The sequence below is a fragment of the Scylla paramamosain genome, chromosome 47, assembly GCF_035594125.1.
Source record: "Scylla paramamosain isolate STU-SP2022 chromosome 47, ASM3559412v1, whole genome shotgun sequence".
NCBI lineage: Eukaryota > Metazoa > Arthropoda > Malacostraca > Decapoda > Portunidae > Scylla > Scylla paramamosain.
The window spans coordinates 5,385,882-5,408,869 of record NC_087197.1 but is presented as its reverse complement, the minus strand read 5'-3'; the positions used below and the strand labels follow the sequence as shown (position 1 = coordinate 5,408,869).

Here is a 22,988-nt window from a genome sequence, read left to right as displayed (position 1 = left end):
TAAGTAACCAAGAGGAACAACGTTTAAAAGACAATGAATATGCTAAATATATAGGATTATCCTCTCCATTATCCATATATATGGCTCTAACCAATAGAACAGAAATTAGAAATCTTTTAAATTCTTTAAAATCAGCAAACTAATCAAATCAAACTAAATCAAAGCAAACTAAAGCAAATCTCCAATAAGATACTTAAGATGTCCTCTCATTTAATATCTATTCCTCTCACACATACTGTAAATCTTCCACTAAAACTGGAGTTTTTCCAAGACATCTCAAGATTGCCAAAGTAATTCTTGTATATAAAAAAAAAAAAAGTGATAGGTATGATGTAAACAATTACCGACCTATTTCTATTTTATCAGCATTTACCAAGTTAAAAAAAATGCTCACTAGATTAATCAATTATCGTGGAAAAAAAAAATCTATTAATACAACAACACGGTTTCAGAGCACAACACTCCACAGAAACTACAATATTACAGTTTGTTGAAAATAACAACAAGAAAGACATGAATAAGAATGTCTCACCGTCTTCCTCAGCCAAGGGGTTGGCGCCATGTTTCAGCAGTTCCTGTAGTATGCTCAGGTGGCCTTGGAAAGCAGCTATTATCAGATTCGTATCCGCCTGTTCAAAAAAAAATAAAATAAATCATATATATATATATATATATATATATATATATATATATATATATATATATATATATATATATATATATATATATATATATATATATATATATATATATATATATATATATATATATATATATATATATATATTATCAAAAAATGTATAAGTTTTCATGCTTCTTAGGTTTAGTTGGTAAGAGTTCTACAGCAGCCAATCTTTATAGTGACGTAGTTATCATGCTGACTAAAGTGAAGATGACGGAGGAGAAAAGAATTCATACTGCTCTCATTTCCTACGATCTTTGTCTGATTTCCGTAAGGTGACCAACTCTTACAATGTCACCTCTAGACTCATAAAAACGGAGGTGCTTCTAGCATGACGTCCATGTCAAGTGGAAGATCCTGAGACCTTGCTAATTTAATTTTCCTAGAAATAACTGCAGCTTCTCTGAGATACATCTCTGCACAGTGGGCATAACACATGTGGTTATCTTTGGCACGAAGGCATTCACTTCGCATAATTTCTGTAAGTCTGTCTACTGAAACTCATGGGGCTTATATTTTTAAGCCAAAATTATCCAAAGTCTGTCCTTTGACTTGCCAATAAATCTTCTACCAATTAGACATGTAAAAAAAACTTCATATATCGTCTTCTCATGACGTCTCTCCAAAACTCCTTCCAACAATTTCTCTTAGTATTTCCTCTTTTCTGTTTCAACCAGATGGCACCACTGCTTTATTTAAATTTGAACACAGGTTTAAGACCTTAAATAACAAACACTAAATGATTCTGCCTTTATTCGTCAATGTTCTTTTCAGCCTAACATCTCTCAGCATCATTCGTCAAACGTACAACTAAGCAGGAATTTATTAATTTCAACTAGAAGCCTCTGATGATGATACACACAACCTTCACTAAAAATTCTAAATTAAATATAGAGACTCCTACACCAGGCTCGGAGTCCCTGTCTAGGGAGGAGACCAAAAATGTTAAAAAATCGATCGGTCTGCTCTTCTGGTATCGACCGAAGTGTCTTGAAACCCCCCCTCAACTTTTTCTCCATTAATTTCCCCAACATTCGCGGCCTTACATGTAATTTTCAGTCTGTAGAACACCACTTCTCCTCTACTAAAGCCCATCTTCTTTTCCTCACTGAAACACAGGTGTATGAGGTTACTGACAGCATTCCCTTTTCTGTTCCCCCTACTTTCTCTATCCTCATAACCAATCCAAAGCTGGATATTACGTCTATGTGCAACGACTTTAACCTGCTCTCATGCCCACGCTCTTGAATCTTCTATGACTACAGAGTTACTCTCAGGCTAAATTTATCTGTGCTGTATAGCTCTCACCTAACTCCTCTCACTATAAAAAATTCTTTGACTACTCAACTTCCAAAGTGGAGCACATTCTGACTCTTCCGTTTTGTAGAGATCGCTATTCTTGGAGACTAATGTTCACCACCAGCTTTGACTTTCCTCTCCCTTCACTGACCATGCTGGTGAACTAGCCTTTAACGTTGCTATCCTCCACGACCTAGAGCAACTGAAGCAACACCCTGTTCGTATACCTGACCGTGTTGGAGATATGCCCAACATTATTGATCTTTTCCTAACCTCCTAATCCTTCTTCTTATGCCGTCACCCTATTTTCTCCGTTTCTCAGTTTCATATTTACATCTTTTCCTATCGCTCAGGATTTTTCAAAGCGGAGGCCTCTGGTGTTTTGCTTCTGCTAATCGGGGTAACCTCAGGAAGTATTATTCAGATTTTTCTTGCAATGATTACTGCTTCCGTGTGAGAGGCCCGTTTTCGTGTGCTCAGCGCGTAACTGAGGTCATAGTTTCTGGCTTGGGGATGTACATTCCTCACTCTTTCTCTCGACCTAAACCTTCCAAACCTTGGTTTAACACAGACTGTTCTCGTATTATACATGATAAAGAGGTGGCCCACAAAAGGTGCTTGAACCTTCCATCAACAGAAAATTATACGCTTTATATTTCTGCCCGAAATCATGTGAAGTCTGTTATCCAACTAGCCAAAAATTCCATTAACAGAAAATGTCAAAATCTTTCAAGATCTAACTCCCCCTGTGATTTCTCTCACCTACCCAAAAACATTTACAATAATTTTGCTTCATCTTTCCCTCCTTTATTTCAAAATGATGGCACCACTGACATCAGGTTTCATTTACATCTAAACCTGAACTCTTCTATCAAACATTTGCTAAAAACTCTACCTTAGATGATCCAGAGTTTTTTCCTCCCTATCCTTCACCCTCCGACTATTCCATCAAGGTCCTTCGCATTGATGTTTTCCATGTTCTCGCTGACCTTAACCCTCAGAATTATTATGGACTTGATGGGGTCCCTCCTATTTTTCTCCAAAAGAGTGCCTCGGTGCTTGCACCTTGCCTACTCAAACTCTTCCATCTCTGTCTGTCAACATCTATCTTTCCTTCTTGCTGGAAGTTTGCCTACATTCAGCCTGTTCCTCAAAAGGCTGACCGTTCTAATCTCTCAAACTTTAATTTCCCTCTCCCTTTAATTTCCTGCCAATCTAAGGTTTTTAATCTATTTTCAACAGGAAGATTCTTAAATATCGATCACTTCACAACCTTCTATACAACCTTCTATATAATCGCCAGTATGGATTATGTCAACGACGTTCTACTGGTAATCTGGCTTTCCTTACTGAGTCTTGGTCATCCTTTTTTACAGATTTTGTTTAAACTTTTGCTGTTGCCTTTTTTTTTTTTTATCTTACTATGAACCATGGTTATGATGTCCCGCAACAGACGCTAGCAAGAACCACCTGTCTTCCGAGCCCACACTAAAGCCCGGTTCACACTAGTCCGTTTTTACGGATTCCGGCTTCGTTCACCGTCCAACAATGACGTCACAAAAAAGGAGTCCGTAACGAACGGAGGAGTACACCGCCGTCCCTGTATCCATCTTTGTCAACATGGCCACGCAAAGAGACCTTCTCGACAAGGAATTTGTATGGAGGCAGTAGGCACCTCCCAAAACGATAATTATTCCCAGTGAGGGCTAAAGCACTGGGTCAGGGGGTGGTGTTAACTTATCATTAAACCCAGCTGTGACCTCACTGAACGTTCCCCTTTGTGTCTCACAACACAAGGCAGCAGTCACAGCCTGTCCTCTAAAGTCTCTTCTTCTCTCTCTCTTCCTTCGCACAAAACTACAAGCACCTAATTACACACACACCCTTCACTCAAAATTCAAAATTATCATAGCTACTCCTACACCAGCCTCGGAGTCCCCATCTAGGAAGGGGACCACAAATATCCCCATGTCAGACTGCTCTCTTGGTATCGAGCCTAAGTGTCAACTTTTTCTTCATTAACATCTGCAACACTGGCGGTCTTAAATCTTATTTTCAATCTGTAGACCACCACCTCTCCTCTACTAAACGTCATCTTCTTTTCTTCACTAAAACTCAGGTGCCTGACGCAATTGAGAGTAGTGTCTTATCTGTTTCCTCCTACTTTCTCTATCCTCATTTTCAGACCAAAGCTGGATGTTGTCTCTATGTGCACAGCGACTTAACCTGATCTCGTGCCCATGTTCTTGAATCTTCCGAGTTTTTCACTATCTGGCTACGACTCGTATTCCTGATCGTCTTGGATATACGCCCCAACTTTCTTGATCATTTCCTAACCTCTAATCCTTCTGCTTATGCTGTTACCCTATCTTCTCCGCTGGGCTCCTCCGATCACAATCTCATATTTGTTTCTTGTCCTATCGCTCCGATCCCTCCTCTGCTAGTTCGGGGGACTTGAGGAGATATTTCGCTGATTTTCCTTGGAATGACTACTGCTTCCGTGTTTGAGATCCTTCCCTGAGCGCATAACAGAAGTGATAGTGTCTGGCATGGAGGTGTACATTCCTCACTCTTTTTCTTGTCCTAAACCTTCCCAACCTTGGTTTAACACAGCCTGTTCTCGTCCTATACATGATAGAGAGATGGCCCACAAAAGGTACTTGAACCTTCCATCACCAGAATTTCATGCGCTTTATATTTCTGCCCGGAACCATGTCAATTCTGTTCTCCAACTAGCCAAAAACTCCTTCATTAATAGAAAGTGTGAAAATCTTTCAAGATCTAACTTCTTTCGTGATTTCTGGCACCTAGCCAAAAACATCTCCAATAACTTTGCTTCTTCTTCTTCTTTCTTTCCTTTATTTTAGCCAGATGGCACCACTGCTATCACATCTATCTCTAATGTTGAATCTTTGCTAAAAACTCTACCTTGGATGATACAGAACTTGTTACTCCCTGTCTTCCATCCTCTGACTATTTCATGCTAGCTATAAAATTTATTTGTAATTATGTTTTCCATGCCCTCGCTGGCCTAAACCCTCGGAAGGTTTATGGACCTGATGGGGTCCCTCCTATTATTCTCCAAAACTGCGACTCCGTGCTTGCACCTTGCCTAGTCAAACTCTTTCAGCTCTGTCTGTCAACATCTACCTTTCTTTTTTGGTGGAAATTTGCCTACATTCAGCCTGTTCTTAAAAAGGGTGACCGTTCTAATCCCTCAAACTACCGTCCTATTGCAGGAACATTCTTAAACATCTATCACTTCACAACCCTTTATCTGATCACCAGTATGGGTTCCGTCATGCCCACTCTACTGGTGATCTGGCTTTCCCTACCTACTAAGTTTTGGTCATCCTCTCTTAGAGATTTTGGTGAAACTTTTGCAGTTGCCTTAGACATATCTAAAACTTTTGATAGAGTCTGGCACAAAGCTTTGGTTTCCAAACTATCCTCCTATGGCTTCTATCCTTCTCTCTGTAACTTCATCTCAAATTTCCTTTCTGACCGTTCTATTGCTGCTGTGGTAGACGGTCACTGTTCTTCTCCTAAATCTATTAACAGCGGTGTTCCTCAGGATTTTGTCCTGTTACCCACTCTCTTCCTTTTATTCACCAGTGATCTTCTGAACCAGATTTCTTGTCTTATCCACTCCTACGCTGATGACACCGCACTGAACTTTTCCACGTCATTTCGTAGACGTCCAATCTTTTAGGAAGTAAACAATTCACGCAAGAAAGCCACAAAACACCTGACTATTGATGTCTCTAAAATTTCTGATTGGGGCAGAGCAAACTTAGTTTTGTTTAATGCCTCAAAAACTCAATTCCCCCATCTATCAACTCGACACAGCCTTCCAGAAAACTATCCCCTCTTCTTCAGTGGCACTCAACTGTATCACTCTTCTATACTGAACACCCTCGGTCTGTCCTTTACATATAAAATAAACTGAAACTTTATTTCTCATCTCTACCTAAAATAGGTTTTGTAAAGTTAGGCATTCTGAGTCATCTCCGCCAGTTTTTCTCATCCCCCTCCCCGCTGCTAATTCTGTACAGGGTTCTTGTCCGTCCATGTATGGAGTAAACCTCATATGTAATGTGGGGTTCCACTCATACCGCTCTTTTAGACAGAGTGGAATCAAAAACTTTTCTTCTTATCAACTCCTCTCTAACTAACTATCTTCAGCCTCTCTCTTATCTCCGCAATGTTGCGCCTCTTGTTATTTATTATACCGCTATTTTCATACTGTTCTGCTCTTGTTAACTCCATCCCTCCCATCCTCCTGCGGCCTTGCCTCACAGGATTTTCTTCTTTCTCTCTTTACTTTCTGTCCGCCTTTCTAATGCAAGACTTAACCAGTATTTTTAATCATTCATCCCTTTCTCTGATAAACTCTGGAACTCCCTGCCTGCTTCTGTATTTCGTCTTTCCTCTGACTTGAACTCTTTCAAGAATGTTTCAAAACTCATACTTTAATTTTTTTGACGACTACTTTTGACTCTGTTTAGGGACAGGCACCTCATAAGGATTTTTTTAAATTATAATTTTGTTGCCCTTGGCCGGTGCCCCTCCTACATAAAAAAAAAAAAAAAAACTTTACATTCGAAAAACCCACAGGGATAAGTTGCAACAATGCTCCGCGAAGGATGGAAAACTGGTCATTAAATTGAAAAACTCCTCCATCAAGCACGTGATAATAAATAAACATGCACTCCTTAATTCTTCTATAAGTTCCCATTACTGAATGCCACCTACCAACACGATATTTTCTCTGCTTAAACACTTAAAACTATTTGTGTGTGTAGATGGGTGTGGAAGTGTGTGTGCGGGTGAGTGGAGAGAGAGAGAGAGAGAGAGAGAGAGAGAGAGAGAGAGAGAGAGAGAGAGAGAGAGAGAGAGAGAGAGAGAGAGAGAACGTACTGTACGTATAACATATTCACCGTTAAGTATATCATACTTTACTAGTTATCTGCTAATTGTATTGTTACTATTTTCCTTTTAACTTTTTTTTTCTGCAGCTACTACCTCAACTGCTAATGCTATTACTTAAAAAATAACTACTACTACTACTACTTAATACTAATACTACTATAACAACAACAACAACAACTACTACTACTACTACTACTACTACTACTACTACTACTACTACTACTACTACTACTATTATTACAACTACCACCATTACTATTACTACTCCTGCTGTTACATTACATTGTGACCTTAAATTTTGTTCTTTATTTTCAGTTCCTAATATAAAATCTGCTACCTCATCAGCTATTATAATTATATTTTCTACTTCTACTTCTACTACTACTACTTCCAATACACAGGATTTTTTCTACTTAATACCAGTGGACCTCATTATGTTTATTTATTTATTTATTTATTTATTTATTTAAATAATTAATTTATACTTGTTTTTTTATATATTTTTTTTCTTTTTTTTACTATTTCCTTATCTTACATACCATATGGAGAATCTTTATGAATAACTTATGCATTTAAGCTGATAATTTCAATTATTTGAAATTAGAATTAGGTAGAACTGAAAAAAAAAAAAAAATAGTCTGTACTAATTTGAATTTTATATCTAAATACTTTAATTTTTAGTAACACAGAGATGCTTCAGATTCACTGGGAAATAATTTCACCATCATCCACATTAACATCAGATCACTCAATAAAAATCTTGATATACTGAAATCACTTTTATGTTTTCTACCTAAATTAGCAGATGTGATTGCACTCACAGAGACATGACATCCAATAAGCATCTTTATTCACTGGAAGGCTACAAGTCACATCTTGTAGTTAGAACTCACTGTGAAAATAGAGGATTAAGTATTTACTAAAAATGTATGAACTACAGAGACATTACAGCAAGAAAACATTACAAGAAAATACAAAATATAGTTTCATTCATATATAGAACACGCAGTAAACATATTGCAGTAAATGAATTCACAACTCTTTTAAATGAGACACTTTTCAGTATTTTTTTAAACGCAATAAATTAATTCCCTTAGGAAATTTCAATATCAACTTATCTGAATATTCAGTATATCTTCCCACAAACATATTCCTTAACACAATGATAACTTGCGACTTTGTTCTGCCTACAAGATTCCCTGATAGTTCTGATTTCGGCCGACCCTCGTTATTAGATCATATTTCGACAAACTTTACTCCACTCTCCTTATCTGGCATTATATATTACCCACTATCATTCATCATCCGGTTCTCATCAATATCAAACAACAGTAAGCTTTAAACTCAAAACATAAGGTCACTTTTAGGATTTTCAGTCCACATACTCATAATTTATTTATTTACTAGTAAACTTCATCAGATGAATTAGGCAGAAATTCTTTGTTTACCAAATATAAATGAAAACTTTAACATTTTTATAATATATATATATATATATATATATATATATATATATATATATATATATATATATATATATATATATATATATATATATATATATATATATATATATATATATATATATATATATTTTTTTTTTTTTTTTTATTTATTTTTTTTTTTTCTAACAGATGGTACCTTCTAAACGACTCCAAAACATTTGGATCACACCGGGCATACTTAATTTAGCTAAACACAAAAATAACTAATTTAAGATGTATAAACTAGAATCATTCGCATATAACATTTACAAGCAATACAGGAACAACCAAATACAAGTTATTTGTTGTACGGAATCAAACAATTATATATATATATATATATATATATATATATATATATATATATATATATATATATATATATATATATATATATATATATATATATATATATATATATATATATATATATATATATATATATATATATATATATATATATATATATATATATATATATATATATATATATATATATATATATATTTAGTCACCACAAAAAAGACAATTAATGAAATCAAAGGTTCAAATTCCACTAAGCACAGAACTAAAAATCTGTAATTCAATAATTCTATATCAAATAGCCCTTCAGAAATTTCGGAAGCTTTCAGATATTATTTTTCTAATATTGCATTGGAACTTGATGGAAAACTACCTCAGTCACATAAAAACAACGTTGATTATCTTAACAGTAATTATCGTAACTCTATAGAACTTCCTCTCCTCACCATCTATGACATCAAAACAGTAATTAAGACAATGAACAACAAGAGTTCTGATTTACATGAAATTGCTGTTCTTATTATTAGAAGAAATTTCGATATCTCTCTTCCTCTAACAATTCTCTTCAATCAGTCTATTGCCACTGATATCTTTTCTGAAGTGTTAAAAGTTTCTAGATTAATCCCTATCCACAAATCCGGGGCTAACACTGATCCCCAGAACTATCGTCCAGTAGCTCAACTTTCCGTCCTCTCAAAGATTTTTTAAACATTAATGAAATCACACTTAATGTACTACTTAGAAAATAAATATGGTTAACCCGGCAGAGTTGTTTTAGAAGCAAATGTAAAACATTTCAAATCTTATACCTTTTTCTCGAATAATGTTTTTACTGCTATTGATAAAAGACTTTGTTTTATCTATTTTTATTTATTTTTCTAAGGCATTTGATACGTTAATTATAAAATTCTTTTAAACAAAATTCACCACTATGGCATCCGTGGACCAATATTCTCATAGTTCAAACATGATCTGACAGACCGACAAAATCACATTGTTTTGATCTGACAGACAGACAACAGCACATTGTTTTCGATGGTGAAAAGTCTTCTGCTGCAGTTACTCTTGCTGTTAATCAGGGCAGTATCTTAGGAGCTGTCTTATTTCTAAAATACATAAATGAAATATCAAATATATTCACTAAATCCAAAACAATACTATTTGCTGATGACATGACAATATTTTCAATTGAACCTAAACCAGAACAGCTTATCCAAAATGCAAACCACGATATAGGAAAATTTTATCAATGGTGTATCTGTAATAGACTTACTTGTAGTATAAACAAAACTCATTTCATGTTATTTATAAGGAAAAGAACGCAAAATCTTCCACAGCTTCACCTAAATAGCCAAATTATCTAAAAAACAAACCAAATCAAATTTCTTGGTGTACCTTATGATGTTTCTTTAACTTTCAAATATCACATCAATAATATTACTTTAAAAATTTCTAGACATATCTCTTTATTGTATCAAATGAAAGATTTCATGCCACCAGACGTACTTAAATGTATTTACCATGTTCATATGTATCCACTCTCATCCTACTGTAACCCAATATAGAGCACCACCTATTCTACCTACCTTATTCTTCCTTATTCTTATTGTTCCAGTGGTAACACAGATAACAGGACCTGGTATTAGGAATGTAAAGTTAAGGGAAAGTTCGAAAGAGATATATGGACGATGTGAAGAATGATGCAATATAGGTGTCTGTTGATGCAATATGGATGTCTGTTGAAGCAATATGGATGTCTGTTGAAGCAATATGGATGTGTGTTGATGCAATATAGGTGTCTGTTGATGCAATATGGATGTCTGTTGATGCAATATAGGTGTCTGTTGATGCAATATGGATGTCTGTTGATGCAATATGGGTGTCTGTTAAATAAGTAAGGACGGTTGGGAATGATAGGGCTAGATGAAGAAAAATTATAAATATATAAATATGACGCAACCTACATGGTCTTTATAATAAGTTTTCTGGGACCTACTTCATTTGGGATGTAGCAAAGGTAAACCAGTTTTGTTGTCAAGTTATAATGATCGGAAGACGCTTAAGCACCTGTGAGATGATCAATCCCATCCGCTTATAAAAACCCAAGGGGAGAATTCTTAACTTAGTCGCAGAGAATGATTCGGAAGTGAGTATGTGTGGGCATTTCTTGACAAGGTGACAAATATATTTATATAGAGTATAAATATACCTACTAACACGATTAATTATACTAATCATACACTTACCTGCCTCTGCACTTCACTTTCTTGGCTTAGTCTCAAATGGCGGGGCCTGGCGCCTCCTTGAGGTTCCATGACGTCGACAGGATTCAGTCAGTTGGTCACAAAGATAAGATTGTCGGTAGGTGGGTCACCTCCGCTCCTCCGGCAGCTCCAAGTGCAGGGACTACACACAGTAGCCCTTACTCCAAAGAAATTATGATAGGACTGACCAACTTGCTTCGTGACCTACCGAAGAAAAGAAATATAAATTACAAAATAACTGCCATCTAGACCATTGCTGGCGGGTAATTGTGTGGCGATCCTAAGTTCCACCTCTGTTCTCAGTATATATATATATATATATATATATATATATATATATATATATATATATATATATATATATATATATATATATATATATATATATATTAATGATGTGTCGGTTATCTGCCTCTGCATCTGTATCCGCGGAGCATCCGCCGTGAAAATACTATTAGCATCCGCGTTTTTATACAACAAAAGATTCGCAGTAATAGCTGGAACCACATTTTCAGAAAAGAAAAGCTCCGCGGAGGATGCAGATGTGTGTGTGTGTGTGTGTGTGTGTGTGTGTGTAGGGTATGTCCACACAGTCGAACACTGTTAGTCGGACAAACACTTAGCATATCATAAGACGAAGCAGGATGATGTCATGAGCGTTGAAACGAGGAAAGTTATGGCAACAAACAGTGATATCAGATGAAATTGTATACCACAGTTTCTATTCCGTTCACCATACAAAGACCGGCAGACAATGTTCGAAGCTGATGCACGCTGGGAACACAGATATTTAAGACAGTGGTAAGCCCGGTTTACACTACTCCTTTTTACGGATTCCGTTTCCGCACACCGTCCAACAATGACGTCACCGCCGTCTCCGTTCGAGCGACTGTAGTGGGACCCGAGCTCCGTTCCTGCCTCCGCTTGAACGGACGCCGTCGAGCAGAAGAAATGAACCAAATTTCACTTTGTACAGAGAGACAGACAGTGTTGCACGTACTGATGTTTTGAATGTTCTAGGTATAATAATCAAGTACATGAAAAAATGTTATTGAATTACAGCTCTGTAATGTAATAATGCTATAGTGTAAATCAAACATTTTTACACTTCGTTGAAAAAGAGGAGTGACTGGGGTCCGAGCGTGAGGTGCGGCAACACCCCAAAGCATACAAACACAAGCACAAGGATGGACTGGACAGATTTCAGCCCAACAAACTGCAGAAACACAACAAAACCTCACTCATCAGCTATGTTAATGACAGTGTATTAAGAAGTGACAACCCAACAACTGGAAAATACTAGTTTAGCCTCCCGCTCCACCACACAGTGCATTGATACAGCAGACATTACTGCCCACATCGTGCCTTGCAGGATTCACTAGTGTGTAGTTTGTATATTTCTTTACTGTGCAATAAATGACACTTCACCTCACTCGCCTCTCTTAGCTGCAAACAGCAAGGTGGCAAGAAGTTTTTTTTTTTTTTTATGTAGGAGGAAAACCGGCCAAGGGCAACAAAAATCCCCCCCCCCCCAAAAAAAAAAAAGCCCACTGAGATGCCGGTCCCAAAATAAGGTCCAGAACTGAAGGATGAGTGTCTTGAAACTCCTCTTTAAGGAATACAAGTCATAGAAAGGTGGAAATACAGAAGCAAACAGGGGGTTCCAGAGTTTACCAGAGAAAGGGATCAATATTTGCGGTTGCAGATGCGGCTGCAGATTTCTTTTGTATCATATCCGCGGCTGCGGTTGCAGATGCAGATCATCTTTCCACATCACAGCAATACAAAGTGGTAATATCTGGTACACAAAACTCGAGAGCGGAGAAAAAGAGGGAACGGAAAAAAAAAAATGCACATAAAAAATACAATAAAAGTATATAAAAAAAAAGTACGAGTATAATATATATTTTAAAAATACTGAAGCAGAATAACTGAGGAAGAGACTCCAGGGGTGAAGGAGATGTAGGGAGTAGAAGTGAAAAGGGGTTTGATGGAGGAAGAATAAAAAGAGTAGGGAACAGGAAAAGGGAATACTTATTCTCCACTACTTCCTCAGATGCATCACTAGTATACAGTAATGTGAGGCTAGATATCGTGGTCTTGGTTCTTTGTCGACATAGTGATAGAGAGGCTGCGTGATGAGAAATTGAAAAAAAGGGGTTTTAGGTGGAGGAGGCGGTAGGTCTAAAGCACTGTTCAGGGGGTGCTGTGAACCTATCATTAAACCCAGCTGTGACCTCACTGAACGCTTCTCTTTGTGTCTCACAATACAAGGGGGAAGTCACAGCCTGCTCTCTAAAGACAACTCTCTTCCTTCACACAAAACTACAAGCACCTAATTACATACACACCCTTCACTCAAAATTCAAAATCATGGCGACTCCCACACCAGCCTCGAAGTTCCCATCTGGGGAGGGGACCACAAATGTCCCCTAAGTGTCTTGACATCCCCTTCAACTTTTTCTTCATTAATTTTTGCAACATTGGCAGTCTTAGATCAAATTTTCAATCTGTAGAACATCACCTTTCCTCTAATAAACCTCATCTTCTTTTCCTCACTGAAACTCAGGTGTCTGAGGCAACTGACAGTAGCCCCTTTTCTGTTCCCTCCTACTTTCTCTATCCTCATTTTCAGTGCAAAGCTGGATGTTGCGTTTACGTGCGCAATGCCTTAACTTGCTTTCGTACCCACGCACTTGAATCTTCTGAGGTTTCCACCATCTGGCTATGACTACAGAGTCACTTTCAAACTAAATTTACCTGTGCTGTATACTTCTCACCTAACTCCTCTGACTATAAGAAATTCTTTGACTATTTAACTTCCAAAGTGGAGCACATTCTGACACTTCCCTTTTGCAGAGATCTCCATTCTTGTAGACTTCAATGTTCACCACCAGCTTTGACTTCCCTCTCCCTTCAATGACCATCCTGGTGAACTAGTCCTTAACTTTGCTATCCTCCATGGCCTAGTGCAGTTGCTGCAACATCCTACTCGTATTCTTGACCGTCTTGGAGATTCGCCCAACATTCTTGACCTTTTCCTAACATCGAATCCTGCTTATGCTGTCTCTTCTCCGTTGGGCTCCTTCTATCACAATCTCATATCTGTATCTTGTCCTATCGCTCCTATCCCTCCTCAGGATCTAGCGTTTTGCCTCTGCCAGTTCGGGGGTATCTGAGGAGGTATTTTGCTGATTTTCTTTGGAATGACTACTGCTTCCGTAACAGAGACCCGTCTCTGTGTGCGCTCGGCACACAGAGGTGATAGTCTCTGGCATGGAGGCGAACATCCCCCACTCTTTTTCTCCTCGGCCTAAACCTTCCAAACCTTGGTTTAACACAGCCTGTTCTCGTCCTATACATGATAGAGAGGTGGCACACAAAAGGTACTTGAGCCTTTCATCACCAGAATCTCATGCACTTTATATTTGTGCCCGGAACCATGCCAAGTCATGTCAAGTCCAAATAGCCAAACTCCTTCATTAATAGAAAGTGTTAAAATCTTTCAAAATCTAACTCCCCTCGTGAAAACATTTCAAATAACTTTGCTTTTTCTTCTTTCCCTCCTTTATTTCAATCAGAAGGCACAACCGCTATCACATTAATCCCAGGTTGCTATCACATTAATCCAGGTCACACTAATGAGGTCGTCAGTCTGTTTCACCCACCTACAGGCAAGGGAAATACTCTAACAACACTTGACACCCACAGCTGTGAAAAGATCGACAACCACGTCTAGGGAGAAACAATTATAAGGAACAATAACACGTATATGGTCGAGGTATAAAACCCTCTGCACAATCACCCTCATAACAAAGTCTCCCATTGTCCAACAGCGTGTTATAGCTTCAAGCCAAATAGTGTCATTTACTGCCTCCTGGACAGCAAGCATTATCAGGACCTGAGGAGGCAGTAAAGTTCACTACACAGCTATTTATTTAAATCTTCTGCGGCTGAGCAGCATCAGCCAACAGTAGCACTAACACCACAAGCTCAAACGATAGATACGACAAGTATCTATTGTCTAACAATATATAGCTGTTCCCGACAGAGGTGATGATGGAGGTATCTTTTTTTTTTTTTATGTAGGAAGGACACTGGCCAAGGGCAACAGAAATCCAATAAAAAAAAAAAAGAATGCCCACTGAAATGCCAGTCCCATAAAAAGGTCAAAGCAATAGTCAAAAATTGATAGATAAATGTCTTGAAATCTCCCTCTTGAAGGAATTCAAGTCATAGGAAGGTGGAAACACAGAAGCAGGCAGGGAGTTCGTCTACCCTACCCATTATACTGAACGCGTATGTCTGTGTATGTCTGCGTATGCTGCCAAGACATCTCAGGTCATGACTAGGAAATGTCAAGGGTGAACTAGTCTCTCTAGGCCGATGATTCCCAAATTGTACTACTAGTGGTACGCAAGGCCCTTACAGGTAGTACGTGAACACTTTTGGGGTTATGTGTGATTTTCAGTTTTTGCAGCCCTCAACGAAATAAACATGTCGTTTCAAGGATCCAACTACACTGTCTTATAGTTCATATTAAGAAGTTGGAACTCTGGATGAAGAACATGGACAGGAAACATGACTATGGAATATTCGAACTCCTGACTATTCTTGAATTTTCCCAAGAAATCGTCCATCACCTCTCTATGCTTAAGACTGAATTGATGCAGTACTTCTCAGACGTGACATGTTGTGCCTACATCACCAATACATTCTTCGCTGATCCAGCCGATCTGCCTGTTAGGACCGGGGAGCAAGAGGAGCTCATAAATATCCAGTCTGATGAGACAGCAAAGATGAAGCACAAGGAATGATGTCCTATAAACTTCTGAATGATTATGGCCTCCTCATACCTCATACCTCATACCATACTAGTCCATTGCGCTGTTCCCCAGCTACTGATTTTCCCCTCTACGTGGGAGTGCGAGCTGAGGTTCTCAGTCATGATGAACCTCGGGTCAAACTGTCTTGCTATGCTCAGGAATTATTTCCGATATGCTGTAAGCAAAGTTATGCCACGTATCAAGTAGTTGGTGGAGAAAAAAAACAGTTGCATTCCTCACATTAAAATCTAATAAATTATTTGTGTTCTTCGTTGTTGGTTCATTTTTGTGTTGTAATTGTCAGCAAATTATTATGTGATCAAAATGTGTACGTCGTGATGGTATGGGACCTCCAAGTGGTACTCAGTCAGAAAGAGTTTGGGAACCACTGATCTCTGCAGCCTGAATAGCCTTTTGAGGATGTCATTATGGCATACTTTGAGCTTGTTAATTGTGGTTACTAGCTAGCTCAACCACAGTAAGTTGCAGTACAGGGAGTAGCTGTGGCTCCCGATAATAACCTCATCTCCTGGCTACAGAGAGAGAATTTTCTAAGCAGTGTGTTACGCACCACCATGAGCTGTCTGGTCTGCTTCCTGATGAGCCAGATGGCAGCAACTAAACTCCGCAATCTGGCGTCCTCCACACGCCCGGCACAGCGACCCACGTTAATTCTCCTGCCATTTTCTGAGCTAACAGGGGTTCACATCTCCACGGGGCATCTCCACAGGGGCATCTCCACGGATGCCCAAGCATTCATAAACGCATGTACACACACGTACACAACTACCTCCAAGGGCACGTTCATAACAATATATTTACAAGCTTATAACCTTTTCATATTTGTGTGAGCTCTCCTTCAAGATGGTTTCATGACAAACTGAATTAAACTTTATGCAGTTTGAGTTAGGCCTTCATCTGGAGGAGACTAAAATTGACAGGCCTGGCCTCCTCCTGTCCTTGTAGATTGGGTGGCGTCACCTCGTGGTGTCTGCTCTCCTCCACACCTCAACAACGTATCGTGTCTCCTTGGCACTTCACTCATAGGGCCGATTTCATAGTCGCTTGGTAACGTTCCCAAGCAAGAGCCTTACCAACCTGGTAACAGGTATCACCAACTCCTCGATCCGATTTCACAGTCGTTGTTTTCGTGGCTCCGGTGATCCCCAACCTGGTAACGATCATAACAAAACGAATACCTCCGATTCGATAATGTTGGTATGCCGGAGGTTCCTTATTAGATAAAATAAGTCAATTCATAACAAAAGAACAGACCATGCTAGCACTAAAAGAAAGAGAGAAAGGCATGAAAATTTGAAAAAAAAAAGAAAAAGAAGAAAAGAAAAAAAAAATATCACTGGTGCCTTCAACACGCAAATCTAACCTAGCCTAACGGAAGCAAACCTAGCCCTCTGATAAATGGTAATGTTATTTCACTATTATCTAATATTTCTCTTAGGTGACAAATTCCATACACCCTATGCGTATGTGAGGATTATTACAGCTTTTAACTAAGGAGGCGTAGTGGATGAAATAAGGGTGACGGTGAAATTTTCAGCAGCCGAAGCGGGTTCACGCCGCCATCTAAATTCTTAAATTTTATCTCAATAAATAATTTTGATAATTTTAGTATACAATTTAGGAAGTAACACAAATACAAGAGGATAAGAATTTGTGATATTTGCAAAAAAAAAAAAAAAAAAAAAAAGATGCATTGGTAAGCTCCATTGGGGTCCAGCAGCTCCCAAGCCAGCGTTACCAAAGGCTCCAATTTCTGATAAGGATCAAAACAAACAACGCCGCGAAAAACGTCTGTGAAATCGGATCTGTTGTTGGTGGTGGACATCGCCACTCATTGGTAACGATCACAACAACAGGAAGCGACTGTGAAATAGGCCCTGAGGGCTGATTTCACAGTCGTTGTTTTCTTGGTTATGGTGATCCCCAACCTGGTAATGATCATAACAAACACGAATACCTCTGCTTCGGTAATACTAGTATGCCGGAGCCCTCTCATTAGAGAAAATGAGTCAATTCATGACAAAAGAACTGACCGCGCCAGCACTAAAAGAGAGAAAAAGGTTTTGGAAAATAGAAATACTCGTACAAGTGGAAAGTGAAAGTGTTGCCTTCAGCACGCCTTATCCATCTACTGCAAACATGGTTACATTTTTATTTAAATTCTTTCCTTTGAATATCTGTCTAACATTCGCCGAACTGTGTATGCCATCCAGGCACGTAATAAATCATCTATTTTTTTGTCTTCAATCCAGTACATTGTTAGACTGAAATATTTCGGGTTTTATGGAAATAGCCCTAGCCTACTAATTTTAAGACCGTGATTATTTATTTCTGAGCATTTTTTAAAATCATGATCTAACCACTGAAAGGATTAGCACTTAAATTAGTGAAATGAATCTAAACCTAGCCTAACGGAAGCAACCTAGCCCTCTGATGGAAATAGTAATGTTATTTCAATATTACCTAATATTTCTCTTAGATGAAAAACTCCATACACCCTATGTGTAAATGAGGATTATTACAGTTTTTAACCAAGGAGGCATAGTAGATGAAATAAGGTGACAGCTGGTGGAGTGAATTCACACCGCCATCCAAATTTTTCTTAAATTTTATTGCATTACTATTACAGCCTACAAAATTTTGTTGTATTGTTAAATAATTTTAATATTACATATATTAATATTGATTATTACAGTTTTTAACTAAGGAGGCGTAGCGGATGAAATAAGGGGGACGGTGAAATTTTCAACAGCCGAAGCGAGTTCACACGGCCATCCAAATTCTTGAATTTTATCCCAATAAATAATTTTAATAATTTTAATATACAATTTTAGGAAGTAATACTGTACGATATGTTGGGCTGCATCGGCTGGGCATTGGCTGGCAGCACACGGTGTGCAGAACTGTTTACAGGGTGTGCTGCACACCCTGTAAACAGTTCTGATCTGAGTCTCAGTAAGGGAGGTTATCTGTCGGCCTGTGTCTCACTCTTCATCCTGCATGGCGCAGTGAGTAGGATTGGACCATGGGATCCCGACGCCCCCACTTCTCTACAACACCGCGGTCCAGTCGCCGACCTCAACGGGTACCTTCAGCTCTTGAGCAGGCTCAGCAACTTCTGTCGGCGCAGACTCAGGCCATTGTTAATCTGCAGCAACAGATGGTTCCTCACGCACCTGCTGGGCAGCGTCCTCCGCCCAGACCTTCCGCATCGGCCGCGCCGGAGAAGTGTGAAGCTGTTATGTCTACGGCAGCATTCAGATCCTGAAGGAGATCTATGGAATGCTGGCTGGTGATCAACGGATGGGGACGAGAAGAAGCCGTGCTGCACATACGTCTCTACTGCACTCCAGCCTTGCAGCGCGCTCTGGATGCAAAGTTGACCATGGCAGAGTGGTAGGCACTGTCAACAAAAGAAGCTTTGGACACAGTCGGTCGCCTGGCTCTTGAGGCAACTAACCAAGCTGCGGAATGGTGCAATTTCTTCGCCATCAGCCAGCTACCCAACGAGTCTGTTATTGAGTACTTTTTACGCTCGGCGGACTGCGAGTTTCAGTGCCCTGATTGTGATGGTAATCTTACAGAGTATGTGTTACTGCGGAAGCTAATGTCGGGTCTGTACTCAGTGGTGTTGAGAGAGGATGTGTTCAGAAAGTTTGCGTCATTCAGTGATGTGGACTCTCCGTAGTTACTTTACTGCGTTCGAGGCAGCTCATAAAGACGCCAGCGCGGACGGTGGCGGGAAGGCGAGCGTTGCCCGCGAAAGTGCTGTGGTGGGGGCGGCCACAGACCCGCAGTCAGACATAGGAGACAACAGTGGGTTGCCGGAAGCCGCGGCGACCAACGGTCGCCACCCAAGCAAGCCCCGCAAATGTGGCAATTGTGGTCGCAGACACTCCCCCAAGGAAGTCTGCTTGCCCTGCTGAAAGGTTAGTGTGTCGCAACTGTGGCAAGGTCGGACACTTAGCAGAGGGAGGAAGCAGGCAGCAGCAGTGGAGGCGGAAGCTTCAGGCATTGTGGTAGCCGCTGCTGGCAAGGTCAAGCCACAGCCCAGCCAGAGCTGCCAGATACAGGGAAATTTCCCTGTTTTAGGGAAATTTAGGTCTCAACAGGGAAACAGGGAAGAAAATTCAAAATGTTCCAAAATCTAGGGAAATTTTGACCAACGGACTCACACCCTTCATCCGCAGTCCCCACCCTTGTCCTCCTCCCATCCTCTTCACTCGTCATACGTACAATAATTATTTGTATTAATTTTTATCAATTATTTATTGTTTCCTTTCCCTCTCAATTGAATTTCAATCCACTTCTGAGGTCTCTCTCGATCACTATATCCTTCCTCTACCGTTCACTCTTCCTTCCCTCATCCCCAAACAGTGTCATGACTTGTACGAGACCCGTAGACCGTCCCTTCCCTTCCCTCCCTCGCCCCTGCTTGATAGCTGAACGTGTATTTCTACGAGACAGAGACGCGTATTCACCCTGTCCGCTTCCTACGAGCTACCAGTATACGAATCTGCCTCCCTCAGTGGCTCAGACGCTCAGTCTGTCATACACTGTCGCTCGGCTCAGGTCTGGAAGTCTCTGAAGGATTCTGTTACTGGAACACGTACAGCAGTCATGTCTACTCCTCCAGCCAAACGCAAACGGCAGCCATATTCGCAGAAATACACAGAAAAATGGGAAAGTGACCCATTGTTTCAAAGTTGGCTGACAAAAAGTGACAAGGGACCTTCGTATTACCACTGTAAATTGTGTAACTCTGACGGAAAGGCGGGCAAGTCAGAAATAGAAAAGCATGCTGCTGGAGCAAAGCATATGAAGATAGTTGAAAGTGCAAAGCGCACAGTTAGTGTACTTGATATGCCTAGTGTTAGTGGAAAAAGGCATGCTGAAAAACAAGTGAAAGAAGCAGAGATACGGTTGGCTGCAGTAGTGAGCGAGCTAAATCTTCCATTCTCATCTGCAGATAAACTTGTTCCTGTTATCCAAGCGATATGTCGAGACTCAGATGTCGCAAAAAAAATGAAGTGCGGTAAAACAAAATGTGCAGCCATCGTGAAAAATGTCCTTGGTCGAAAGGAATGTGACGAGTTATTTGTACATCTTAGAGAAAATTGTTTCTCTCTAATGGTGGATGAGTCAACAGACAGGGGCTGCGTAAAACATCTTGCACTTGTTGTACGAGTTGCCACTCAGGAAAGCATTAAGGATTCATTTTTAACATTAGTTCCCTTAGAAAGTGCCAGTGCTGAAAGCCTCTATGAATGTGTCAAGAGTGTGTTTAATGGTGCAAATATCCCTTACAAACAAAACATTATAGGATTTGCTGCGGATGGGGCCAGTGTGATGATGGGAGCTCGGCATTCACTCTCAAAATTGCTAAAGGATGATATACCCAATTTATTTATAATGAAATGTGTATGCCACTCCTTTCATTTGTGTGCATCTAAAGCCTGCAACAAGTTGCCAAGATGGCTTGAGGATATGATCCGTGATGTCTACAACTACTTCTTGTCACCAAAGCAGACAGCAGCCTTTAAGGATTTCCAAGAATTTGCTAATGTGAAGCCCCACAAGCTATTACATCCCTGTCAAACTAGATGGTTATCATTGCATAGTGCTGTAAAGCGGTTACTTGAACAGCTTCCAGCACTTCAGCTATTTTTCACACAAGCAGCCTTGGAAGATCGGGTCATAGCAGCTGACACCATTCTTCAGAGACTTCATGACCCATTCAGTAAGCTTTACTTAGAATTTCTTGATTTTGTCTTACCCTTCTTTAATGACCTAAACAAAGAGATGCAAAGTGAGAATCCAAAGATTTATGCATTGCACACTAGAGTCTCTGCTGTCTTGCATACCATTCTTGAGTTTTACATGAAGCCAAGTGTCTTAGAATCAGCACCATTATCAGCTGTCAGGGTAAAAGACCCAAACAATTTCGTTAAATTGGAAGAGCTATATCTTGGAGGACGAGTAACTGCATCCCTTCAGAAATACCAAAACCTTGACAAGCAGCAACTGGACACGTTCAAGTTGAGATGTCTGGACTTTTACATAGAAGGAGCCTCTCAAATTTTGCAAAGGTTTAATCTCAGTGATTCTGTATTTACAAATCTCAAGGCTCTAGACCCACAAAGTGTACTGATGAAGACCATTCCCTCTGTTGCACCCCTAGCTGCTCAGTTTCCTAACTTGGTGTCTGAAAATGACTTAAATGAGATAGACAGTGAATGGCGTTTACTGAAAAACACTGAACTGAATGTAGAACCTGATATTAATGTATACAAGTTCTGGCAAAAGGTTGGAGACTTGAAAAAAGGTGATGATTCCCCATTATTTCCACTACTAGGAAATTTCATGAAAAAACTATTGTCTTCCTCACTCTAGTGCAAGTGTTGAAAGAGTGTTTTCTCAAGTGAATTTAATGAAGACCAAAGTTCGTAATTCACTGAACACAGAATCGCTAAATGGAATGCTTCATGCAAAGAAAATATTTGAAAATTCATCAGCTCACAGTTTCAAAGTTACACCGGGGCACTTGGAACTTATGACAGCTGACATCTACAAAACTTCAGATCTACAGGAATAGCAGTCATTCTAGGTAGGTAACAATGAAGGTTAACTAAGTTTACATTATAGTACTCATTATATACTCGTGTGTGTGTGTGTGTGTGTGTGTGTGTGTGTGTGTGTGTATATATATATATATATATATATATATATATATATATATATATATATATATATATATATATATATATATATATATACACACACACACACACACACACACACGAATGTGTGTATGTAAGTATGTAAGAAGTGAAAAATTACGACAGGGAAATGCTGCGCTAAATAGGGAAATATTTTTAGGCAAAACAGGGAACTTTTGGCAACTCGATCTGGCAGCACTGAGCCCAGCATCTCGGTGACGGTACGCTACGCGCATGGGTCAGGCAAACTGGTAGGCACCCAAGTGGTTCCTGACACGGGTGCACAGGTGTGTGTGGCCGGACCGAAGCTGATGGACGCTCTCGGCATCCCACGTTCACTGCTGAAGCGCCGAGGCGGCCTGCGCGACGTAGCAAACGTGCTCCTCCGACCTTTGGGGTCCACCACATGCAGTGTACAGTACTGCGGCCGCTCCACATCTTAAGAGGTTTTTTTTTTG

The 22,988-nt window shown here is 39.5% G+C and overlaps 2 protein-coding genes across 13 annotated transcripts in view; one reads left to right on the top strand and one right to left on the bottom strand.

Annotated features, from left to right (window-relative positions):
• The window catches only part of LOC135095001 (ankyrin-2-like), a 195,925-nt gene that overhangs the window by 88,155 nt on the left and 84,782 nt on the right, over positions 1 to 22,988 (bottom strand). For all 12 annotated transcript variants that reach the window (XM_063995586.1, XM_063995587.1, XM_063995588.1 and 9 more), the window contains 2 exons: positions 10,947 to 11,168; positions 533 to 629 (listed from right to left, as the gene is read on the bottom strand). In XM_063995586.1, coding sequence (XP_063851656.1) covers positions 533 to 629; positions 10,947 to 11,015 — 166 coding nt within the window. In that variant the 5' untranslated portion in view covers positions 11,016 to 11,168. The remainder of the gene's footprint in view (positions 1 to 532; positions 630 to 10,946; positions 11,169 to 22,988) is intronic.
• LOC135095003 (uncharacterized) overlaps positions 18,938 to 22,988 on the top strand; it is a 35,373-nt gene continuing 31,322 nt past the window's right edge. The window contains exon 1 of the mRNA XM_063995596.1: positions 18,938 to 22,418. Coding sequence (XP_063851666.1) covers positions 20,432 to 22,204 — 1,773 coding nt within the window. The 5' untranslated portion in view covers positions 18,938 to 20,431 and the 3' untranslated portion in view covers positions 22,205 to 22,418. The remainder of the gene's footprint in view (positions 22,419 to 22,988) is intronic.